The sequence below is a fragment of the Lissotriton helveticus genome, chromosome 10 (genome assembly GCF_964261635.1).
Source record: "Lissotriton helveticus chromosome 10, aLisHel1.1, whole genome shotgun sequence".
Lineage (NCBI taxonomy): Eukaryota > Metazoa > Chordata > Amphibia > Caudata > Salamandridae > Lissotriton > Lissotriton helveticus.
In genome coordinates, this window is record NC_136071.1 from 1,154,333,452 (window position 1) to 1,154,355,242 (window position 21,791).

General features: G+C 46.7%; 1 protein-coding gene across 1 annotated transcript in view; it reads right to left on the reverse strand.

The window, feature by feature from the left end:
- The window catches only part of RARB (retinoic acid receptor beta), a 419,484-nt gene that overhangs the window by 240,883 nt on the left and 156,810 nt on the right, over positions 1 to 21,791 (reverse strand). Inside the window, exon 3 of the mRNA XM_078663972.1 lies at positions 11,164 to 11,305. Within this exon, the coding sequence (XP_078520098.1) occupies positions 11,164 to 11,305 (142 nt within the window). The remainder of the gene's footprint in view (positions 1 to 11,163; positions 11,306 to 21,791) is intronic.

Sequence of the window (21,791 nt, forward strand, 5' to 3'; positions counted from 1 at the left end):
CCATCATCCCCTTTGGTTCAGCTGACCTGAGAGCACACATAAAGACCACTGACCTGGTCAGTGTGACTGCTCTCCCCCGTGCAGCTCCACCACGAAGTGTTGCCACCTGAGCTCTGTTGCAGGGTGTTCGAAGCCCTCCTCCTCCTGCAGGCTCCTGCCTGTGCCTCATCCCTGGTGGTCTAGTGGGAGTGCACTCTGCTCTTCTGCTGCTCTGCCTCTGCCCCTCTTGCCTCTTCTTTGTGCCCATGTGTTCTTTCCTTCATTTTTCACTCTTTCTCTCAGCTCTATCCTTTGTTTTTTACACTTTTCCTCTGCTCTCTTCTTCGTTTTTCACTCTTTACCGCTACTCTCTCCTTTGTTTTTCACTCTTTACCTCTTCTTGATCTTTCCTTAGTTTTCCCCCGCTGCTGCTGCCCACACAGCCCCTCCCCCTCTGCCTCCCAGCTGACCCGCCCTCGCCCCGATCCCTACTCAATGGTAGCGGCTGAGTGGTTGCACTGCTGTCGCGCCAAAGGCGCACCAAATGCAAGCCTGTCTGCGCCCGTCCGTGACCCGACCACAACCAATGCCAGGGACCATGGTCCCCTGACCCACCTCCGCTACAACTCCAGCACCCTCCACAATCTCAACCCCCGATGCAACAACAACTGCCAGCTCTCTACGCCGACCAACACCCACGGCCCTTTCTCCTGTCTACCCTGCTGCCGCACCTTCTCCCACCTCTGTACCCCAGCAACATCTCCCAGACTACTGGACATCACCGCTCTCAAACCACTCAGCTGCATCCTCCTCAATGTCAGCTCACTCAAGCACGCAATAGAAATCTGGGACCTATTCACCTGATGTCACCTTCCTCACGGAACCCAGACCAACGCCAACTTGGTACCCAACATCACTACCGCCATTCCCGACAGATACAAGATCCTGCGTAAGGACCGCCCCTCCCGCCCAGGAGGAGGCATTGCCATCGTTCACAAAAGCACCCTCCACATGACCACCCTCCCGGACCACACAACCAACCTCATGGAGCCCCTCCGCTTCCAGATCCAGACCCACCCCAAAACGATTCTCCATGGGACCCTCATCTACAGGCCGCCCGGCGCCTGCGCACACTTTACCAACGTCATCGCTGACTTCATCGCACCCCACACCCTCGTATCCACAGATCCTGGGGGTCCGAAGGGTCTTTGTATAGTGTCGGCTCCTGTACTGCACTGTAGTGAGTTAGACATGCTGATGCTGGGGGTCCGCGGGTCTCTGTATAGTGATCTTGTTTGCACCAGGCCAGGTGTTGCACATAACACGCCTGGGGGATCTTCCTGTCTTCATATAATGCTGGTTCCTGCACCGCAGTGGATTAAACACGCTTATCCTGGGGATCCTAGAGTCTGAAAATAGTGATCAGGTATTGCACATAGTGAGCACAGCGGTCCTGGTGTCTCTGTATAGGGATACCTGCACCAGAGCGGCGGAAGCACGAAGGTCCTGATGGCCCTGGTGTCTTTGTGTAGCGATGGTTTCTGCGCCACAGCAGGTTAGACATTATGAGGCGGGGGATCCTAGTGTCGCTGCACTGCAATGGCGCCGGCACCGGGGCCTTCATTCATTGATGGTGCTTTCACCAAATGAGATGATCGACACAATACGCCTGGGTGGCTTACGATCTGCGTTCAGTGATGGTGCTTGCACCCGATCAAGGATTGAGCACAATGAGCCTGGGAGCCCTGGTGTCTTCATTCATCAATGGTGCTTTCACCAAATGAGGCGTTGGACACAATACGCCTGGGTGGCTTAGCATCTGCGTTCACTGATGGTGCCGGCACCAGATCAAGGATTGAGCACAATGAGCCCTTGAGTCCTGGTGCCTTCATTCATCATTGGTGCTTTCACCAAATGAGGTGTTGGACACAATACGCCTGGGTGTCTTTGTATCTTTGCTCAGTGATGGTGCTTGCACTACATCAGGGGTTGGGGCACAGTGAGCCCTGGATTTCTAGTGACTTCATGCATTGACGGTGTTTTCACCAGATCACGGTTTGCAGCTAATGAGCCTTGGCGGCCAAGTGCCATCTATTGGAATGGTGCTGGGATTGGGGATCCTTCAAGGAGGGTCAATGGTTGGGCACAATGAGCCAGTGGACCCTGTGTCACTGTTTTGTGATGGTGCTTGCACAAGATCAGGTGTTGGGCACAATGAGCCAGCAGGTCCTAGTGTCTTTGTTTATTGATGAGTGGTCCTGTACCAGATGACGGGTTGGACACAAAGAGCCTGGCGGTCCTCGTGTTACTGTCTTGTGATGGCGCTTGCACGAGATTAGATGTTGGAGACAATGAGCCTGCTGGTCCCACTGTCGTTGTTCACTGATGGTGCTTGCAGGTACTTGGACACAATGAGCCCAAGCATCCCTGTACCACTGCTTTGTGATGGCGCTTGCACAAGATTAGGGCGTTGGACAAAATGAGCCTGGGGGCCCAGTGTTTGTGTGCAGTGATGGTGCTTGAACTACAGAAGCTTAAACACAATGATCCTGAGAGTCCTAGTGCCCTCGTGCAGTGATGGTGCTTGAACTACAGAAGCTTAAACACAATGATCCTGAGAGCACTAGTGCCCTCGTGCAGTGATGGTGCTTGAACGACAGAAGCTTAAACACAATGATCCTGAGAGCACTAGTGCCCTCGTGCAGTGATGGTGCTTGAACGACAGAAGCTTAAACACAATGATCCTGAGAGTCCTAGTGCCCTCGTGCAGTGATGGTGCTTGGACTACAGAAGCTTAAACACAATGATCCTGAGAGTCCTAGTGCCCTCGTGCAGTGATTGCACTACAGAAGCTTAAACACAATGATCCAGAGAGTCCTAGTGCCTTTGTTCAGTGATGGTGCTTGAACTACAGAAGCTTAAACACAATGATCCTGAGAGTCCTATTGCCCTCGTGCAGTGATGGTGCTTGCACTACAGAAGCTTAAACACAATGATCCTGAGAGTCCTAGTGCCCTCGTGCAGTGATGGTGCTTGCACTACAGAAGCTCAAACACAATGATCCTGAGAGTCCTGGTGCCCTCGTGCAGTGATGGTGCTTGAACGACAGAAGCTTAAACACAATGATCCTGAGAGTCCTAGTGCCCTCGTGCAGTGATTGTGCTTGGACTACAGAAGCTTAAACACAATGATCCTGAGAGTCCTAGTGCCTTTATTCAGTGATGGTGCTTGAACTACAGAAGCTTAAACACAATGATCCTGAGAGTCCTAGTGCCTTTGTTCAGTGATGGTGCTTGAACTACAGAAGCTTAAACACAATGATCCTGAGAGTCCTATTGCCCTCGTGCAGTGATGGTGCTTGAACTACAGAAGCCTAAACACAATGATGATGAGAGTCCTAGTGCCCTCGTGCAGTGATGGTGCTTGAACTACAGAAGCTCAAACACAATGATCCTGAGAGTCCTAGTGCCCTCGTGCAGTGATGGTGCTTGAACTACAGAAGCTTAAACACAATGATCCTGAGAGCACTAGTGCCCTCGTGCAGTGATGGTGCTTGAACTACAGAAGCCTAAACACAATGATGATGAGAGTCCTAGTGCCCTCGTGCAGTGATGGTGCTTGAACTACAGAAGCTCAAACACAATGATCCTGAGAGTCCTAGTGCCCTCGTGCAGTGATGGTGCTTGAACTACAGAAGCTTAAACACAATGATCCTGAGAGCACTAGTGCCCTCGTGCAGTGATGGTGCTTGAACTACAGAAGCCTAAACACAATGATCCTGAGAGTCCTAGTGCCCTCATGCAGTGATGGTGCTTGAACTACAGAAGCTTAAACACAATGATCCTGAGAGTCCTAGTGCCCTGGTGCAGTGATGGTGCTTGAACTGCAGAAGCTCAAACACAATGATCCTGAGAGTCCTGGTGCCCTCGTGCAGTGATGGTGCTTGAACTACAGAAGCTCAAACACAATGATCCTGAGAGTCCTAGTGCCCTCGTGCAGTGATGGTGCTTGAACGACAGAAGCTTAAACACAATGATCCGGAGAGTCCTAGTGCCCTCGTGCAGTGATGGTGCTTGCACTACAGAAGCTTAAACACGATGATCCTGAGAGTCCTAGTGCCCTCGTGCAGTGATGGTGCTTGAACTACAGAAGCTCAAACACAATGATCCTGAGAGTCCTAGTGCCCTCGTGCAGTGATGGTGCTTGAACTACAGAAGCTCAAACACAATGATCCTGAGAGTCCTAGTGCCCTCGTGCAGTGATGGTGCTTGAACTACAGAAGCTCAAACACAATGATCCGGAGAGTCCTAGTGCCCTCGTGCAGTGATGGTGCTTGAACTACAGAAGCTTAAACACAATGATCCTGAGAGTCCTAGTGCCCTCGTGCAGTGATGGTGCTTGAACTACAGAAGCTTAAACACAATGATGATGAGAGTCCTAGTGCCCTCGTGCAGTGATGGTGCTTGAACGACAGAAGCTTAAACACAATGATCCTGAGAGTCCTAGTGCCCTCGTGCAGTGATGGTGCTTGAACTGCAGAAGCTCAAACACAATGATCCGGAGAGTCCTAGTGCCCTCGTGCAGTGATGGTGCTTGAACTACAGAAGCTTAAACACAATGATCCTGAGAGTCCTAGTGCCCTCGTGCAGTGATGGTGCTTGAACTACAGAAGCTCAAACACAATGATCCTGAGAGTCCTAGTGCCCTGGTGCAGTGATGGTGCTTGAACTACAGAAGCCTAAACACAATGATCCTGAGAGTCCTAGTGCCCTCGTGCAGTGATGGTGCTTGAACTACAGAAGCTTAAACACAATGATCCTGAGAGTCCTAGTGCCCTGGTGCAGTGATGGTGCTTGAACTGCAGAAGCTCAAACACAATGATCCTGAGAGTCCTGGTGCCCTCGTGCAGTGATGGTGCTTGAACTACAGAAGCTCAAACACAATGATCCTGAGAGTCCTAGTGCCCTCGTGCAGTGATGGTGCTTGCACTACAGAAGCTTAAACACAATGATCCTGAGAGTCCTAGTGCCCTGGTGCAGTGATGGTGCTTGAACGACAGAAGCTTAAACACAATGATCCTCAGAGTCCTAGTGCCCTCGTGCAGTGATGGTGCTTGAACGACAGAAGCTTAAACACAATGATCCTGAGAGTCCTAGTGCCCTCGTGCAGTGATGGTGCTTGCACTACAGAAGCTTAAACACAATGATCCTGAGAGTCCTAGTGCCCTCGTGCAGTGATGGTGCTTGAACTGCAGAAGCCTAAACACAATGATGATGAGAGTCCTAGTGCCCTCGTGCAGTGATGGTGCTTGAACTGCAGAAGCTCAAACACAATGATCCTGAGAGTCCTAGTGCCCTCGTGCAGTGATGGTGCTTGAACTGCAGAAGCTCAAACACAATGATCCGGAGAGTCCTAGTGCCCTCGTGCAGTGATGGTGCTTGAACTACAGAAGCTTAAACACAATGATCCTGAGAGTCCTAGTGCCCTCGTGCAGTGATGGTGCTTGAACGACAGAAGCTTAAACACAATGATCCTGAGAGTCCTAGTGCCCTCGTGCAGTGATGGTACTTGAACTACAGAAGCTCAAACACAATGATCCTGAGAGTCCTAGTGCCCTCGTGCAGTGATGGTGCTTGAACTACAGAAGCTCAAACACAATGATCCTGAGAGTCCTAGTGCCCTCGTGCAGTGATGGTGCTTGAACTACAGAAGCTCAAACACAATGATCCAGAGAGTCCTAGTGCCCTCGTGCAGTGATGGTGCTTGAACTACAGAAGCCTAAACACAATGATCCTGAGAGTCCTAGTGCCCTCGTGCAGTGATGGCGCTTGCACAAGATCAGGGGCTGGACACCATCCGCCTGGGGGTCCAATTCATGTGAGGTCCGGAGGTGTGGGGGGAGGTTGTTCCAGGTCCTAGCCGCAAGTTGGCCTAACGGCTAGGGCAGTCGACCTCGAATCTGGGGGCCCGGGTTCGAGTCTCGGCAATGACAATGAACATCCTGTGATTCTGGGCAAATCACTTAATCTCCCCTTCCCTAACAAAAAGGATTGTGTCCTCGTGCAACGCAACTGGTGCTATGTAAAGCACTCTGATATCCGATACCGGGTCAAGTTTGCGCTATTTAAAACTGTAAAAAAATAAATAAGGTATGATAAGGGGCGACCGCTGCTGTAGCTGCACCGTATGCAAGGGGTGTGAACGAGGTGTAGGGAGGTGGTGCGCAGGTGTCCGGAGGGTTGGTGGAAGTTCAGGCGGTGGTTGATGTAGGCCGGCCCTTGGTTGTGCAGGGCATTGTACGCTACAGCAAAAAAAGAAAACATTCTGATAGTGCCTAGAAGAGTCTACGGTCGGTTTATTGCGCTGTCCTAGCGGTGTGAATACACTTTGCTTTTTTCCTTGTCTCATATCAGCTTTAATTCACCATTTTTGGTCAGGAACAGGTCACGTGGTCCGCGCTGCAGGGGTCGGGGTGCTTTCCAGCTGGAGTTTGGAGGGGAACATGTCTCTTAAACTGACTTTGACCCGCAGCCGACAGATATCGCGAGCATGCACACAAACATGGCGAGGGAAAGAAAATATACGTGTGTGTTTTCACGGACTCAGAAAACACCCGGCTCTGCTTTCGACACCAGAGGTGTTATCACAAAAATGTCATCGCGCGAGAGTTCACATAAAGGACAGGAGCGAGGCAGAGGAAGCGGCTGAGGCCTGGCCTTCCTGCTCGCTTTAGCACACATTTATCATTTCAACACAAACCTTTCCCTGCAGCCTGCCGCATCGGTCCAGGCAAAATGCAGATTTTATGCAAGCAGGGCCTAAATGTTTTTGGCGGCCTGTGAATAGAATTAGACGCTAATACGTGTCTGCTCGTGTTGTTTTAATCTGCACTGGGTATTGGCGCTTCCTGGCAGGAATGTCCAGGAACAAAATGGCCGCCATCCAGTGCTTAATTTGCTGCTGGTGTTCCTGGAATTCATGTTTTGTCATCAGACTCACACAGAGCACGAGACAAAGTGGCAGAAAAGGAGAAAGGAGAGGGCGAAAGAAAGAGGCAGAGAAAGCCAAGAACAGAGGCGAAGGGTGACATCAGCAATGAACAAGCACTGGCAATGCTAATACGTCTGGCGTTAAAAGTATGTTGCATGGTAATGTGAAGCAAGTAAATATCATGGGGATGACTATGTATTTGTGTGGAAGCAAAGAACTGTAGAATAACGCTGGGGTAGGTTAAAAGGTCAGGAGACAGTTGCACTGTCAAGCCAGGCCTAGATTTTTTTGTTTTTTAAATTTATTTATTTTTTGAAAGCGCACAGCTACCTCCGAAGTGGTATCCCGGCGCTGGGTGCCCTCAGGACGATAAAGCGAGCTATTGCCCAGAGTCACATGGTGCTGGGCTAACCTGCCGCCGGCGATCGAACCGTGAACCCCGGAGTCAGGCACCCTGGCCGCTGTGCCACGCATAGATATTCATGTAGGTTAATGACTGCCCTCCTCACATCTGTGCTGAAGCAGCAGGAAAACAACATTAATTAATTTAGTTGCATTACAATGTCATACGTGACCCCCTGAGAGTTCAAGCTCAAGTACCTGGATAAGTAAACAAAAAGATCACAGCTGTGTGGAGGGCAAGCACTTTTTTGTGGAATCACACAACTTCTGCCAATCAAAACATGTACTCCTGGCTCCTATGATGTGGGTGGAGCCAAAGCCCCTTCTCTAGTGATGCTCACATAATTGTCTGCCGACAGCTGCGCTGTCAAGCCAAACCATAGAATGGTAAAAAGGACCGGCAGGCAGCCCTGGTATTCAGAAACACCAGTACTCAGCAGCAACAGGGTGCCAACAAAAACCCTGGGTACCTGTACTTTTTTCTTTCTTTAGAAATGATACAAATGACACTTCTGCCTCATGTCGCGGCCATTTTTGTTGGGTCAAACCGGATCACTGAAGTAAGGGTAGGGAAGATGAAAGCAGTGGGCTTTGGGAAAGAATCTCTACACCTTTGGTAACCATCCGTTGACAGTCCAGCACATCAGAACTATATAATGTAGAGGAAGAGATGTGATCTATTAAGAGGACACTTTTACATCGCATGTGTTTACAACGCATGAGATTACAATGCGGTTGTTACAACGACTGCGTTGTTCATCGCAGTACATTACAACGCAAGTTGTTACATCGACTTGCTGTAAGGGGCACGCTGGACTTAGGAATAGTATAATTTACTATTCCAACTCCAGTGTGTGCAACAGTAGGGAAGGTGTTGGAATAGAAAATTATACTATTCCCTATGTTAGCGCGGCCCCTACAGCAAGTTAATGTAACGACTTGCGTTGTAATGTAATGCGATGCAACAACACGCTCGTTGTAGCAACCGCCTTGTAATCGCATGTGTTGTAACGCATGCAATGTAATGGCTGTTTTCCCGTGATCTACTGACCTACATGGAAATATTTGAGAACAGCGAAGCCGGAGATTTAGAAAAAGAATGGGGAATTTGTTTTACCCATTGACTTGTACTGATCTTAATGGTTTTCTAAACAGGAGAAACCTAAAAAAATTAAGCAATATTATGCGTAAAAGTTGGTAATCTCCCACCTAAATGGGACATGCTGCTTTGTATGTAGTGGGTATGTTGTTTATAGAGCCAAGAAACAACATGGCTAATCCCAGCTTTCCACTAGTCTCTAATGTGTGAGACTGAGCAATTACTGTCTTTAGGTACTTTGGGTCCTTTACCTGGAAAAAAGTGAAGGGCTCAGAGGCTACCGGGCACTTCTAAGTAAACAATGCAAAACCAAATGGTTTAACCCCTTCACTGCGCCCGCGATTTTGCGGAAGTGCAGCACTTCCGCAAAACAGGCGGGGCCGCGTCGGCCATTGGCCGACGGCAGCACCAGCGAGGTAGTGTTGCCGTCGGCCAATGGACGACGGCAGCATGGAAGGGGTTAAAGTATGCTTTAAAACCATTTGTTTTGCTTTCTTTATTTAGAAGTACATGCAGGTCCCCATTTACAAAATCAGCCCCCACCGCAGTGAAATCGGCCCCCAGCTTGGCAGCCCACTAAAACACCCAGTAGCCAGTCCGGCTTTGTCGGAGGCCCTGCTTGGAGAGAGTTGAATAAACCATATATAAATACATATATAAAAAAACAGGACCACTACATAAAAACCTTTCTCCAGTTGTAACTAATCTTGCAAACAAGGTCATGATGCAGAAAATACTAACAGCCTCTGATAGCTGGAAGATGTGCTTAAGTACTTGTGCCTTAATGGAAAAACCTAATCAAGCGATTGTTATGGTTACAACTCAAGATCATGCAAAGTCTTAAAATGCAAATGTTGAAAGCGGGCAAGCACTCCGTCAAATAATAATAAATAATACAAATGTACATAAACCTGTCTCTGGTTTTCTTATTACAGTCAATATACTAGTCACTTGTAATAGGAAAATGACATCCCTTCTCTACTGTAATATGTTATTACAATTGGGTTGAGGCATCACGTTGCTGGTTGGCGTAGTCAGTAGACAGTATGAAAGGCAAGAATAATCTCACATTGTAGACTACTATGGGTTTTAGAATTGACTTGCGTACAACTGCCTAAAATATACTTTTATTTCAAATTACTAGCATGTTATTTTTCATAGTACAGATTCAGCATGTATCCTACATATCTATATCACTTCCATAAGAAAGGCCAAGAGACTGTGGATTTAAAAGAGTTTGGGCAATGGGAGCAGGGGTCTAGCTTCATGGAAGGGGTTGTTTGGGGTGTTACACCCCCTAATAAATGTATTCTGTAGTAAATATTTGGGAACAGGTGCTTTAAGTTGGGTATGGTGAGGTGTTTGTCGGATTTCACTTGGGATTTTTACCCACATATCCAGACAAAAACACACACACACACACACACTCCCTCTTGTCTCTATTTTAAAGTTCTTAAAAATTGCCATTTTACAAAATATGGAGTTATAATTACCCCTCACAATTCACACTCCTCTACCTTCCTACTGCTCCTTAAGCCCCCCCCCCTCCTGCTTTGCTTCTCTTATAATGTATTTTAACCTATGTAATTGATGAGGAATCTGACACTCTCCTCCCCCGGCCCCCAGTCTTGCTGACCGGGCTACACCGCTGGATGGGAGCTGATATGACCATGTATTATAAAGAATAAAATACCCTATACTAGACCTAACAGGATATTACATGACCTTTAGACTCGTTCCACTAAAAGGTCAATGGAATTCCGTAGTGACTTGAAATGTCCTTATAAAATATTGCAAAGGCGGCTTTATCCAATATAATAATGAAAGGAGAGAAATTAGACATTTAGGAGTAAAAAGCTGTGGACCAAATCGGTCTTGCACTGAATGAGCCTCTGTGACAACAGGTATGGACTCCACGGTGCACTACAAAGCACTGCACGGTATATATGACCCACTTGCATTTGACATGAAGTACTTTAGTCAACAAGAATAGATCATGCAAGGAGGGGCTTATGTGCTTACATCAAGTGACTCATTTCCGCAACACTTCCTCATGTTGGCTATCAGAGGGGGGGACGAGACTTCAGAGCCAAGGCCTCAAACATGCAACCGATGAAGTCACGCGCTTCCAGTGAGACAACCCTACCTGCCACATTCAGCAGAGTGAAGGGCTCAAGAAGCAGTGTGGCCTGGCTGCTGGGTGGCAATAGTGGTATTAACGCGGTGAACAACCTTTACAAAGAAACTTTTACAACGCACTACCATTACAACGCGGTCATTACAACGCAAACCATTACAACGCATTGCGCTGGGGGGCGCTCTAGGATAGGGAATACGTTTAATTTTCTATCCAACACCTTCCCTAGTGTCCACGGGGACTGGAGTTGGAATAGAAAATGTAACTTTTCACTATCCAGCACCTCTAAGCGCTATGTGTTGTAAAGGTTTGCGATGTAAAAACCGCGTTGTAAAGGCGGGCGTTGTAATAGCCTGCGTTGTAACATCATACATCCATTAACACCCATGGCAATGACGCCAATATCACTATTTCTGGAAGTTTGTTGATGGGTGGCTCGGAGGTGGAGTCAAAACACTGAGGCGTATGTTTGTACTCATTGGAATCCATGGAGGAGAAAGTGCTGTAATTCATACCAATATAAGGAATAAAAATAGTCCATATGCCTCCAACTTACATTCTTTGGACATGCCCACTTCAAAGCATCTCTGCAGCCGGCAGTACTGGCAGCGGTTCCTGGTGACTTTATTAATGACACAGTTCTTGTCCCGGTGACACGTGTAAATCATGTTCTTCTGAATGCTCCTGCGGAAGAAGCCCTGTAATCAAAAAGAGAGAAGAAAAAAGAAATGACATTAAACAATGAGACCTGGGCGCGAGATCAAATCCCATCTCATCATATCCTGATTGTTCCCTACGGCTAATGAAGCGGCCGCCGCATGAATCTTGCAGCGCGTTGACCTCTGAGGTCCTCATGAAATATTAAAGGTGTATCTAGTTCCTACGGCAAGGGGCAGGCGGCTTAATCAAAAGTCTGTCGAACGGGCTCGCAATGTATCCAAACGAGGGCGAAACTGATCTGGTGGCCAAGCATTTAAGGACCTGGTGGGTAGGGTTTGCTACCCTGACCTGGACTCTGGAGGTCTGGGTAAGTGGATGTTCTTCTCACTCAAACACAAAGCATGATGGTCCCCCCACTTGATCTTTGTGGAACCCACGCGAATGGTCGCGCGGGTCAGACAGCGAGAGAGTGCGGAATTCTAGTGGGTGCGACGCGACACGCTTAGGTGTCGCGCATGCAGCGAGGGCTGCCGGACTCTGTCGGGGCACAAGCATGTTTTCTGAATGGGCTGAAGCTTTTTATGCCCCTGCTCTTGCAGAGGGATGGAATCTCCTTGCAGGAGAAGGCATGGCTTTCCACTGGTTAATGTTAATGAGAATTTCCATAGCCATTAAACCCGCAGGTAGCCAAGCGCATCCAGGTAGGAGTGGCCTCAGCGGGGGAACTAGAATGGATTGGCTTTCAAGTGTTTCCAGTCATAGATTAGGTTGTCATCTGAGTGAAGTCAAGGGGCGCCAGAGAGTTCTGTGACCCAGTAGCCAGCTAAGGAAAATGGCTACCGCCTACTCCTGACCCAGTAAATGCGGCAAAGGGGTAGACGCAGAAGCATGCAGCCAGATTCATGAAGCAAATATCGGCTTGCAAAGGGCCAGATTCTGCGAATCTGGCCCTTTGCGAGCGCTTTTTTTGCATTTGGGATACATCATCCCAAATGCAAAAGTCGCAAATTTTGAAATCGCTATATTACGAAGAATTGCATTTAAGGAATCTCTATTTGAGATTCCTTAAATGCAATTCATGAACCATTTTGAAATTGCGAATTCGCAATTTTGGGCCGCTATTTACCGCGAAGTCTGACTTCGTGGTAAATAGCGGAAACTTAGAAAAATGCACTTTAGTGCATTTTTCTAAGTTGGAAGTTACACACACACATGTCCTTTGGACATGTGTGTGCGCAACACCAGTGTAAATCACCATTTCAGGGGTGCTACAGGGTGTCCTTTGGACACCCTGGCACCCTTGAATTCGCTTCCTTATTTGCGATTCGCAAAGGAATGACTCTCCATTCATTCCTATGGGCCTTTGGCCCATATGAATGGGGAGTCATTCCTTTATTTGCGATTAGCAATTAGCGAATCGCAAATAAGGAAGCAGTAGAAATTGCAATAAATTTTGCGATTTCTACATGAATCCCGTTTTGCGAGTCTTTAATAGCGATTCCTTAATAATCGCTATTAAGGACTCGCAAAAGAGGAGCATGATGAATCTGGGGGATGGTGTCTACAAATTCCCATATTTGAAGATTTCCATTCTCACCTTGTAGATGTGTGTTCAGTGCATGGATGAATGGCAGCTGCTATCCCTGGCTAGACTTTAGAGCCCCTGACACTGCCATTGCTACCCCTGGTTGGTTGGTACCAGAAGAGGGCTGGGGCATGAGCTGCTGCTCATAATTGGCCTCTTCCAGCCTCAGAGGAGGTGGAGGAATCTGATCTTAAAAAGCATAATTACATTCTGCATTGGCCAACAATGTTGCTCTCCAATTTGCAGTCTCACTGAGGTGGTGTCAATCTACCAAACCTTGTAAGAGATTCCACTCAGGTCAGCAACTCTTAACGCTATTCCAATTGTTTTGCTTATCTGGCATAATTTATCTCGTATAGTAGTATCCATGGCTTTAAATGGTTGACTAGCTTTGGCTCATGTCGGCATCTGGATTACTTAGCCGACTGATCATGCTGATTTGCTGTAACCCACACAGAGCTTGGCTACCCTCTCACTAGGTGTGTGCTATGTAGATACCTGGAGGCAAGTGACAAACGCAAGTAGCTACCACCATGTGACATTGAATGCTACGGAAATGGTGTCCACACACAAAATCTCCCACCAGAGCACACGCGGTAGACCACTTTGCAGACATCCGTCAAAGAAAAGGTATGTAACATCCCACCATGATGTGACACACACTAATGGCCTGATTACGAGTTTGGCGGTCCAACGGACTGCCAAACCCTGTACACTGGGATGCATGCATGGGGGGGCACATGGCGTGCTCCCTTGTGTGCATGCTTGCCTAGTGCCAGCACAGCACGGCCTAAACAGTCCATGCTGTGACGGAACTTGCTTTGGCGTTCCCATTGCGGTTTCAAAGGCACTGCCGTAGGAACGCAAAAGGACTGTCCGCCAGAACAGGAGAAAACTCCTAATCTGGCGATCCGCTCCCATACTTCCAAAGTCGTAATCAGCCCTTAAGATCCAACGGCAGACGCACAATGGAACTCCAAACACACATCCAGCATTGCCCAAGTACAAGAAGTAGTCAACAGTCATGGGAAGCAAGTGGATTCACAACCAAGAGACACATATACGCACATCTCCACCTACTTAGCAGTTCTATTGCCCGTCCATGTTCAAGATAGCGAAGTATTTGCCAAAGCCCTCCAACGTGTTTCCTACACCCACTAGTCAATTAATAAAACACAGACTCCTAACCGGGATTATAACACAATATCTGTCACACGTCATCATACGCGGAATTAGACATTGGCTTGTGTTGGCAACTCCATACCCATATTGAAAGTTCTCCATACCTCTGAAAATGTTACAAAGCCACACCAGTGGCACAATGTGTGCTACACAAGTGCAGGTAACAAACATGTGGTGTTTTATTCTGATTTGCCATTGATAACTTTATTGCGGTCATAGACCATAAAAGCACGGATAAAATGTGTACATACACAAGATAAAATAAATAAATAATTAAAAATACATGGATTAAAAATTATTAAACAGTAAGTTATCACGGGAGAGGTAGCAAACATCACAATTAATCACAATTCATTAAAGCGAGCCTTCTGTGCCACATTCCATGTAAAAACCCGTGAAACCGCAAACACAATAAGAGGGGAGGTGTCATATCTTAAAATTCTAACAGCTTGTACACATTGCCTTAGGCCGAGACTTCTGCATAACGGTACCAGCCAGCATCTCCTTATTATACTATAGGCTGGGCAGAAGAATAAGATGTGAACTGCATCCTCTTTAATATTGTTGCAAACTGGGCAAGTTCCTTCCTTTCGTCCGTCCCATTTACAAGTGAAAGCCCCAATAGGTAAGCATCCATGTCTTAATTGTGTATAAAGTTTTCTTGCAAGGGGAGGCTGTATTAAATTCTGATTTAGTAATATTGCAAGGTCACCAATCACGCAGCACCAACAAAAACACCTACCCTGGTAGTCATGGTGGATAGCCCATTCGGGCTGAAACTAGTGGCCATCTTGGACTGCAAGAAGTGTGTTCTCATTCGACCAGTTTTAAGAAATCACAGAAGACTATTGTTTTATAGTGTGAGCAGATTACTCAAATGTTGTGGGGTTTCTGAGATGGAGGGCTGGAAGCGGCAGCATTTGGTACTAACCCCTCCACTCTAAACAGCTTCCCTTTGACGTCAAACCTTGTCATGAGTAGTATGAATAGGGAGAGGTGTGGTGCAGCGGCCAGAGCGGCAGACTCAGAAGTGCAGGGCTCAAGGTTCGATCTCCACACAAGCGACAACTCAGCTCAGCACCATGTGACTCTGGGCAATAACTTACTTACTCTGCCCGACGGTCCCCAGCGCCTTGAGGCCCTTAGGGGTGAGTAGTTTGCGCTTTACAAATACCAGATTTAGATTTAGATTTGTGAATACAATTACAATTACAAACAAGACGACAGACACCGGCTGGCTGCGGGGCATGCAGCGCCCCCTAGGAATCCTTATTAGCCCGACCACCCTTCTGGAGGCAGCCCCACATATCCTGTAGTCACAGAATTCAGGGAAGGCTTTTGGGGCTGGGTTAGCAAAAGAGCTAAAGATATATTTAATGTCTCTTTAGTGTGACGTCATGTCAGGAAGCAGCAGGGTTCGAAAATCGACATTGGTATTTTACTTCCGGAAACAGTTCCTCTGTATCTAAACAAAATCCAATGTGAGCATTTCGATGCATTTGGACACAGGGACCTAGAGAAGTCTAGATTTAAAGCTGCCATCACAAGAGGGCACATGTGAAAACAGACTGAACGACAGAGGTGTGGGCAGCTGTGCCCTCTGGACTCGATCTACATAGAGACCACTTTTAGACAGAAACAGAAACACTTGCTAGGATGACAACTATCAGAAACAGAACCAGAGATCACAAAGGCAACCAGACCAACAAACACTAAGGGCCATATGTAGGTAGCTTAATGCCGGTCGGTAACGGCTGCAAATCGGTAAATATGCCGTTACCGACCGGTATTTAACTTTTTCTAAAGTAGGTGGCAGGATTTAAGGATTCGGTAATTTACCGATTCGGTAATTTAAGGAATCGGTAAATTACCGAATCCTTAAAATACCGAATTGGTAAATTACCGAATCCTTAAATCCTATGTAGGGGGCACTCAAGTGAGTGTATTTTTCATTTCAGGATTCGTTATTTACCACCAACTACAAGTTGGTGGTAAATATCAAAAACCTTTTAAAAAAGCAATGTGCTTTTTTAAATGTGCCATGTGGCAGACATACATGCCCTTAGGGCACCCTGCCACCCTTGGATGTGTTCCCCCTATTACCGATTCGGTATTTACCGAATCGGTAATAGTGAATGGCTTCCCATTCATTCCTATGGGCCTCCAGTCCCATAGGAATGAATGGGAATTACCGAATCGGTAAATACCTCGAATCGGTAATACCGAACATTACCGATTCAGTAATATTTACTGAATTTTTACCTACATACTATTTACCAATTTTCAAATACCGAATCGGAAAAATTCGGTATTTACGAATCGGTAAATAGTGATTACCTACATTTGGCCCTAAGAGCGAAACACGTGTCGGCTCACGAGTGATGTGAGGAAATTGTATCATATAAAAATAACTGTTATCTTACAGAACAAAAAAGCAATACTATATTGAAAGAAAAGAAGAAACGAATCAACACAGTGGTATGAAGGATGAAACAGAGCACGTTTGTATCCCAAACCTAAGAATGTTCTACTATAGTCTGGGTTGGATGGCCAAACCCAGAGGGACTAAAAAAAGAGCATCTGTAACACAGAAAAGAAGACACGGTTGCAGTAATACACCGATTTTTAGCCCCTATGCTGTCTTATTGCAATACAAATTCCTTATATCTAAAAGAAAATTGAAGGCTAACCTTTGAAAGTATTTCTTGGCTGGTTTCGAAAAGGGCAAGGAATAAATTCACATTTAAACCACCATTGGCAAAACCAATAGCCCTGGCTCGCATTTTGAGGGCTGACTAAAACATTACAAAAGCCTGCTGTGTTGAAAAAACAAAAATGGCGTCTTTCTGTATACAGTGCATCTATGGGGTGATTCCGAGTACTTTTGTGATGTAAAATAATCTCTCATGCATTGAAATGCAAGCACCCCAAAGGAGGCGAACGATATGTTACGTAGCTAGTAGCAGGAGGTAGAGAAAAAGACTTCTCTGGGAGTAACCAGAGGCCACTACATGTGTATTAAGAAGCACTAGTAACACTATGTCATGCAGGCTGCTGCGCTGTCAGAAACCGGTCCCAGGATGCTTGATTCTGATCCAGGGAAGACATGGCTTGGCAGTTCGGGCTGGACTGTTCCCATGAGGCACAGGGTCAAGACTGATTTGCATATGGCCATGTCTGAACTGGGGTGGCTTGGTGAGCAAAATAACCATGAATTAAACCCAGATCTGTGACTGGGGGTGAATGTTTTGCCATTGTGCAACATTCCGTCCATCATCTTGTGTGTTTTGCTGCGCTGTCAAGCCACACCTAAAAAATTACAACGCGTTTTCCAAAAATAAGACTCTAAACGCGCCTTCACGTCAAATGAGTTTGAAGCTAAGCACCTCTACACTGTCCCATACATGCCAGAAAGAAAGGGGTGCTGTCCTCACAAGAAGACTGCCAGAACTGGCACGACCTGCGATATAATGTGGGCACAATTCTATTATTTCGTTTTCTGACAAAGTGGGAGACAGCACCCACAGCTGTGTGACATTTCAGACTACTGGGCCTGTGCGCACAGCCTGAGCCACCACTGTCTTGGAAATCATTAAAAACACAAACTTCGCTTATTCTTGACTGGCTTGTACCCTTCCTCCACCCCCGTCCGCCATGTCATTCTACAGCTAGAATGTCTTACTGAAATATGTTTCCCCCAGGCTGTACTAATATAGCCTAAAAGGCCAGTGAGTGGCGTTTTAAGAGCTGCTGTAATTATGTTATTATAATCCTTTGGAAGGTTTACAGTAGCAGCAATCACCTGTCAAAAAAAGTCTGCCGGAGAGACCTGGGGGGGGGAGAGGGGTCACTGGCCCAGCCTGCCGCCCCCCCCACCCCCCACCACCTCTTCGAGCTCCCTGCATGTAGCAGCATCTCGCCTGAACTCCCATCACCTTGGGTGTTTTAACTCTGACCTTTAACCTCTTTTACAACAGTGTTTAATTTGAGCAGGTGGTGGCCAGTGCTCGGCAAACTTAATAACCAGCACCGGCACTTATGACAGCGGCCACATGGCGGCGCTGTTTGTGTAATTTAAAAATGAACAGAACAACTGATTTTGTATTCAATATACATTAAAAGCAAGTAATACCTGCTCCCAAGCCGTTCTTACGGCTTTGGAGGCCTGGAACAGTCTGAATTGTCGCAATTATAGCAGTGTGCTGGTTAGTAGTTGTGTAGGTGCTGTGATTGGCAGCAGTGACCGTGGCAATGGGCGGTGCAAGCTGCGGTGGCCTCCTGACAAGTGCCCTGGTAAGTAACTTTTTTCTTTTTTTTTTTACAAATTAAGCACTATTGGGATATTTGAAAACCTCTGCACCTATTTCCCAGTGACACCCTTGAGCAGTAATGGTTCGAGGAATTTGTGCACTGCAGGAAAAGTGAGAATTTGCCTTCTGGAGCGGTCACCGGCACCTTGAGGCCACTCTCCAGAGAGACAGGCCTGCTGCCTTACCTCACAGTCCAAAAGTGCTGACCCTGTTCTTGACACCCAGTTCTCTCTGTGGTGAAAATACTGAAGGGACAGGACTTTCAATAAAGAAAGAGAAGTGGAAAAGAATAGAGAAAATGGCCACCTAGTGCTCACGCGCTGATGGAGCAAGTGGGTGGGAGGGGTCGTTTCTGTGGCGCTGAGCATAAGGAACCCGTGTTATGGAAAAAGTGGACCCACCATACTGTGCAAACAGTATGTCATGCTTCATTTGTGACAAATACTTTATTCAGTCACTACAGAGCGATCCGATTACAGTGCAGACCAGGCTTTCCTGCTGGGTGCTCCAGTTGGCCAGCACTAGAGTTTCTAATGCATCTGCTTGCATCACCTGGGTTTGGGCATCGGCCATTACCAGAGCTCTCAAGCTCCCTCAGTCCATATCTGAGTGGCATGCCAAGCCCAGGCCATTTCCAAGGATTCTGGTACTTGGAGCCTTGTTTATCCCAGAATAATCTTATCTCAGCAATTCCAGGATTACTAGAACAAAAGTGGACTCGGGAAATGTGAAAGTTCTGCTTACACCCATCAAGTGGGACACACAAGGTGAACGCTGAGGTTTAAATAAAAAGCCTAGATTTAAAGTATCAGACTTCATTAGGTAAGATCTCTCAGTTTATTGACTTAAAAAATATATATTTTCGTCGGTAGTTATCCCTACTTATTAGGCTCATTTTATATGTATTTGTCCATATTTATTTATTGTTTATTTTATCTGTATTTATCCATATTTATTTGGTGTTAAGTGTAAAAATAAATTTGTATGGTGTATTTTAAACATGTATTTAAATTATGTTTGAATGTCCAACAGGTTTTAGCCATTCACCACATAATACACCCATCTGAAAACATCTGCATTGAAGAGTAGCTTGAACAGCTGCACAACTGTAATTATCTAAGCTTCATTAGGAAACCATTTTAGTTCTCACCCACCAGACACTGCAAGCCGCTTGATTCGCGGAAAACCACTGCTGTTAACTTACTGCTGGCTTAGAACCTCCCCATTGGTCACCACTGGTTGGTGTTATTGTCCCTTTCATTTCCTTGTGTCTCATTCATTAGCTTAAGTGGGCTTTACTTCCTCTTCTTGTGTTTTTCCTTCCCCTGGAGCATGGCCACGTTACTTGTGTCCTTCCACTTTGTGCTTAAGCACTCCACTACGAGAGTGCATGTGTTTTCCAGCTGTCTCCCTTACGTGCGTCGCTTTCCACCGTTGCCACAGTCTGTGCTGCTCTCTTTTAACAGTGTGCTTCCCCCCCACCCCACACACTGTCAGGTGCGTACCCTTGTATGCTTCTTCCACTGCTCTGGTTTCTCAGGCGTGTGCTTCTCCCCCAGACTCCACATTGCTCTCTCGGTGACACCGCTAAAGCGGCGATAATTGTAACGCCGTTCTTGATAATATGCCCCTATATTATTTGCATATCCTACCCAGATTCATGGTCTTTCCCTTGAGGGGATTCTCACTGCCAAGCCCACTACAGACCTCTGGATGTATAGGACCACACTATTCAGCCCCATCACTCTACAAGTTGTTTGTTATTAACAGACCTCAATGCACCTGCATTTATAAGCAAAGAATGCAGTTTGGACTTTCTTGACTATCATACAATCCAGGGGCGGGTCCTCCGCTAAGGCGCAGGAGCGTCGCCCCACTGCTCTTAGAGCAGGAAATATAGGCTTGGGGCTGGGTTAGGGCGGGGCTAGTGGCACATCTTCTTACCCCTTTCAAGATCCGCACCGCCAGAAATGGCGGTAGATTCTTTCCACATCTTGCCCCCACCCTATGGAACTCACTCCCTCTACATCTACTTGTGGAGACTGACCATAGAAAATTTTGTAAGGCTCTCAAAACCTGGCTTTTCTGAGTTCTCTTCTTCCTGCCTGCTCTCTTTCTTTCTCCTCCACTGTTTCTCGGGATAGGATAGCGCTTTGAGACCTTCGGGTGAAATGTGAGCTTAGTAAAATCTCATAACATAGCATAACAGGGGAGGAGTGGTTTGCACCCTCCAAATGCGCATGACTGCTTGGCTGGCCCTCTCGGGCTGGCCAAACAGTCATGCGCACTTTGCATCTTCCCCACCAGGCTGCATTACAGCCTCGTGGGGAACATGCCCAGGCCCGAGCCCCCATCTGAGCCTCGATCCATGGCGCTCAGACCAATCACAACGCTGCATTGCACCATTGTGATTGGCTTAGAGTATCCTGGGTGCTTCCTGGTTCAAGGACTCGCCGTAGAATCGAAGGAGAGACACGTCCGGCGGAAGCGGTAAGTGGTATTTTGTTTTTGTCCAACACCACCGCTACCCCCTCCCCTCCATTACCCCCGACCCCTCCACCCTCATTCCCTGCCAGCCGCTACTGATACAATCTAACAATGCCCTCTCAGGATACAGGCATTTTATAATACTGATGATGGTCCTATAGACTTAAGGGATCAAAACCACATCGACTTTGTTTTTACAAACCTTGGAATTCATCACTTTTTATCACCAGGGTCGGATGTTATGAACACTTGTGTAATTCACTACTATCACAATATCCAGCTGTGTATCACGTTTGAGCACAGAGCACATTTTCTAAACCACATAAAACCGAGAGTTATTTTCATTTCTAGAATATTCACTCCAATTTTGTAATTTATTTTATTAGGGACCCTTGTTCCTTTTCAGAATTCTATAACTCAAGGTCCCCAGTGAACAATCACATGCATTACTTTGCAGGCACACGCATACCTGGTGTGTATGCTTAGAAAATGCCGCAACCAGACACACCATGGGCTATTTCTTTTTAACCCTTTTTAGCCATGCTGCAGAGTATCGGGGATGCTGTACAGAATTGCAAACAACTATTGGCAAAACGAACAGGTCTCAAAGGCAAGACCTATTGACTTTGACGGTCCTTGCTTCTATTTTTACCCCCCTCCCCCCCACCCCCCCACAGGAGTCTGCATAGTAACTGACACTAGTGTGAATTATGCAAAAGAATACCTATTTTTCCGTATTTCTCTATATTAAAAAATAGATACAGATAGGAAAATAGATTTCTGTCTGTACTATATGTAAAACACAGAAAAAAACAGAAAACTGGTTGCCAAAGATAAAAATAACCAGATAAAAAAATTCAAACAGAATCAAATTTATTTTGCTAATAGTTCTTCATCTGTGCGTCCACATTCCCACATTCCACCAACTAGAGCATGTGGAAACTAATTGTAGCTGGTGAA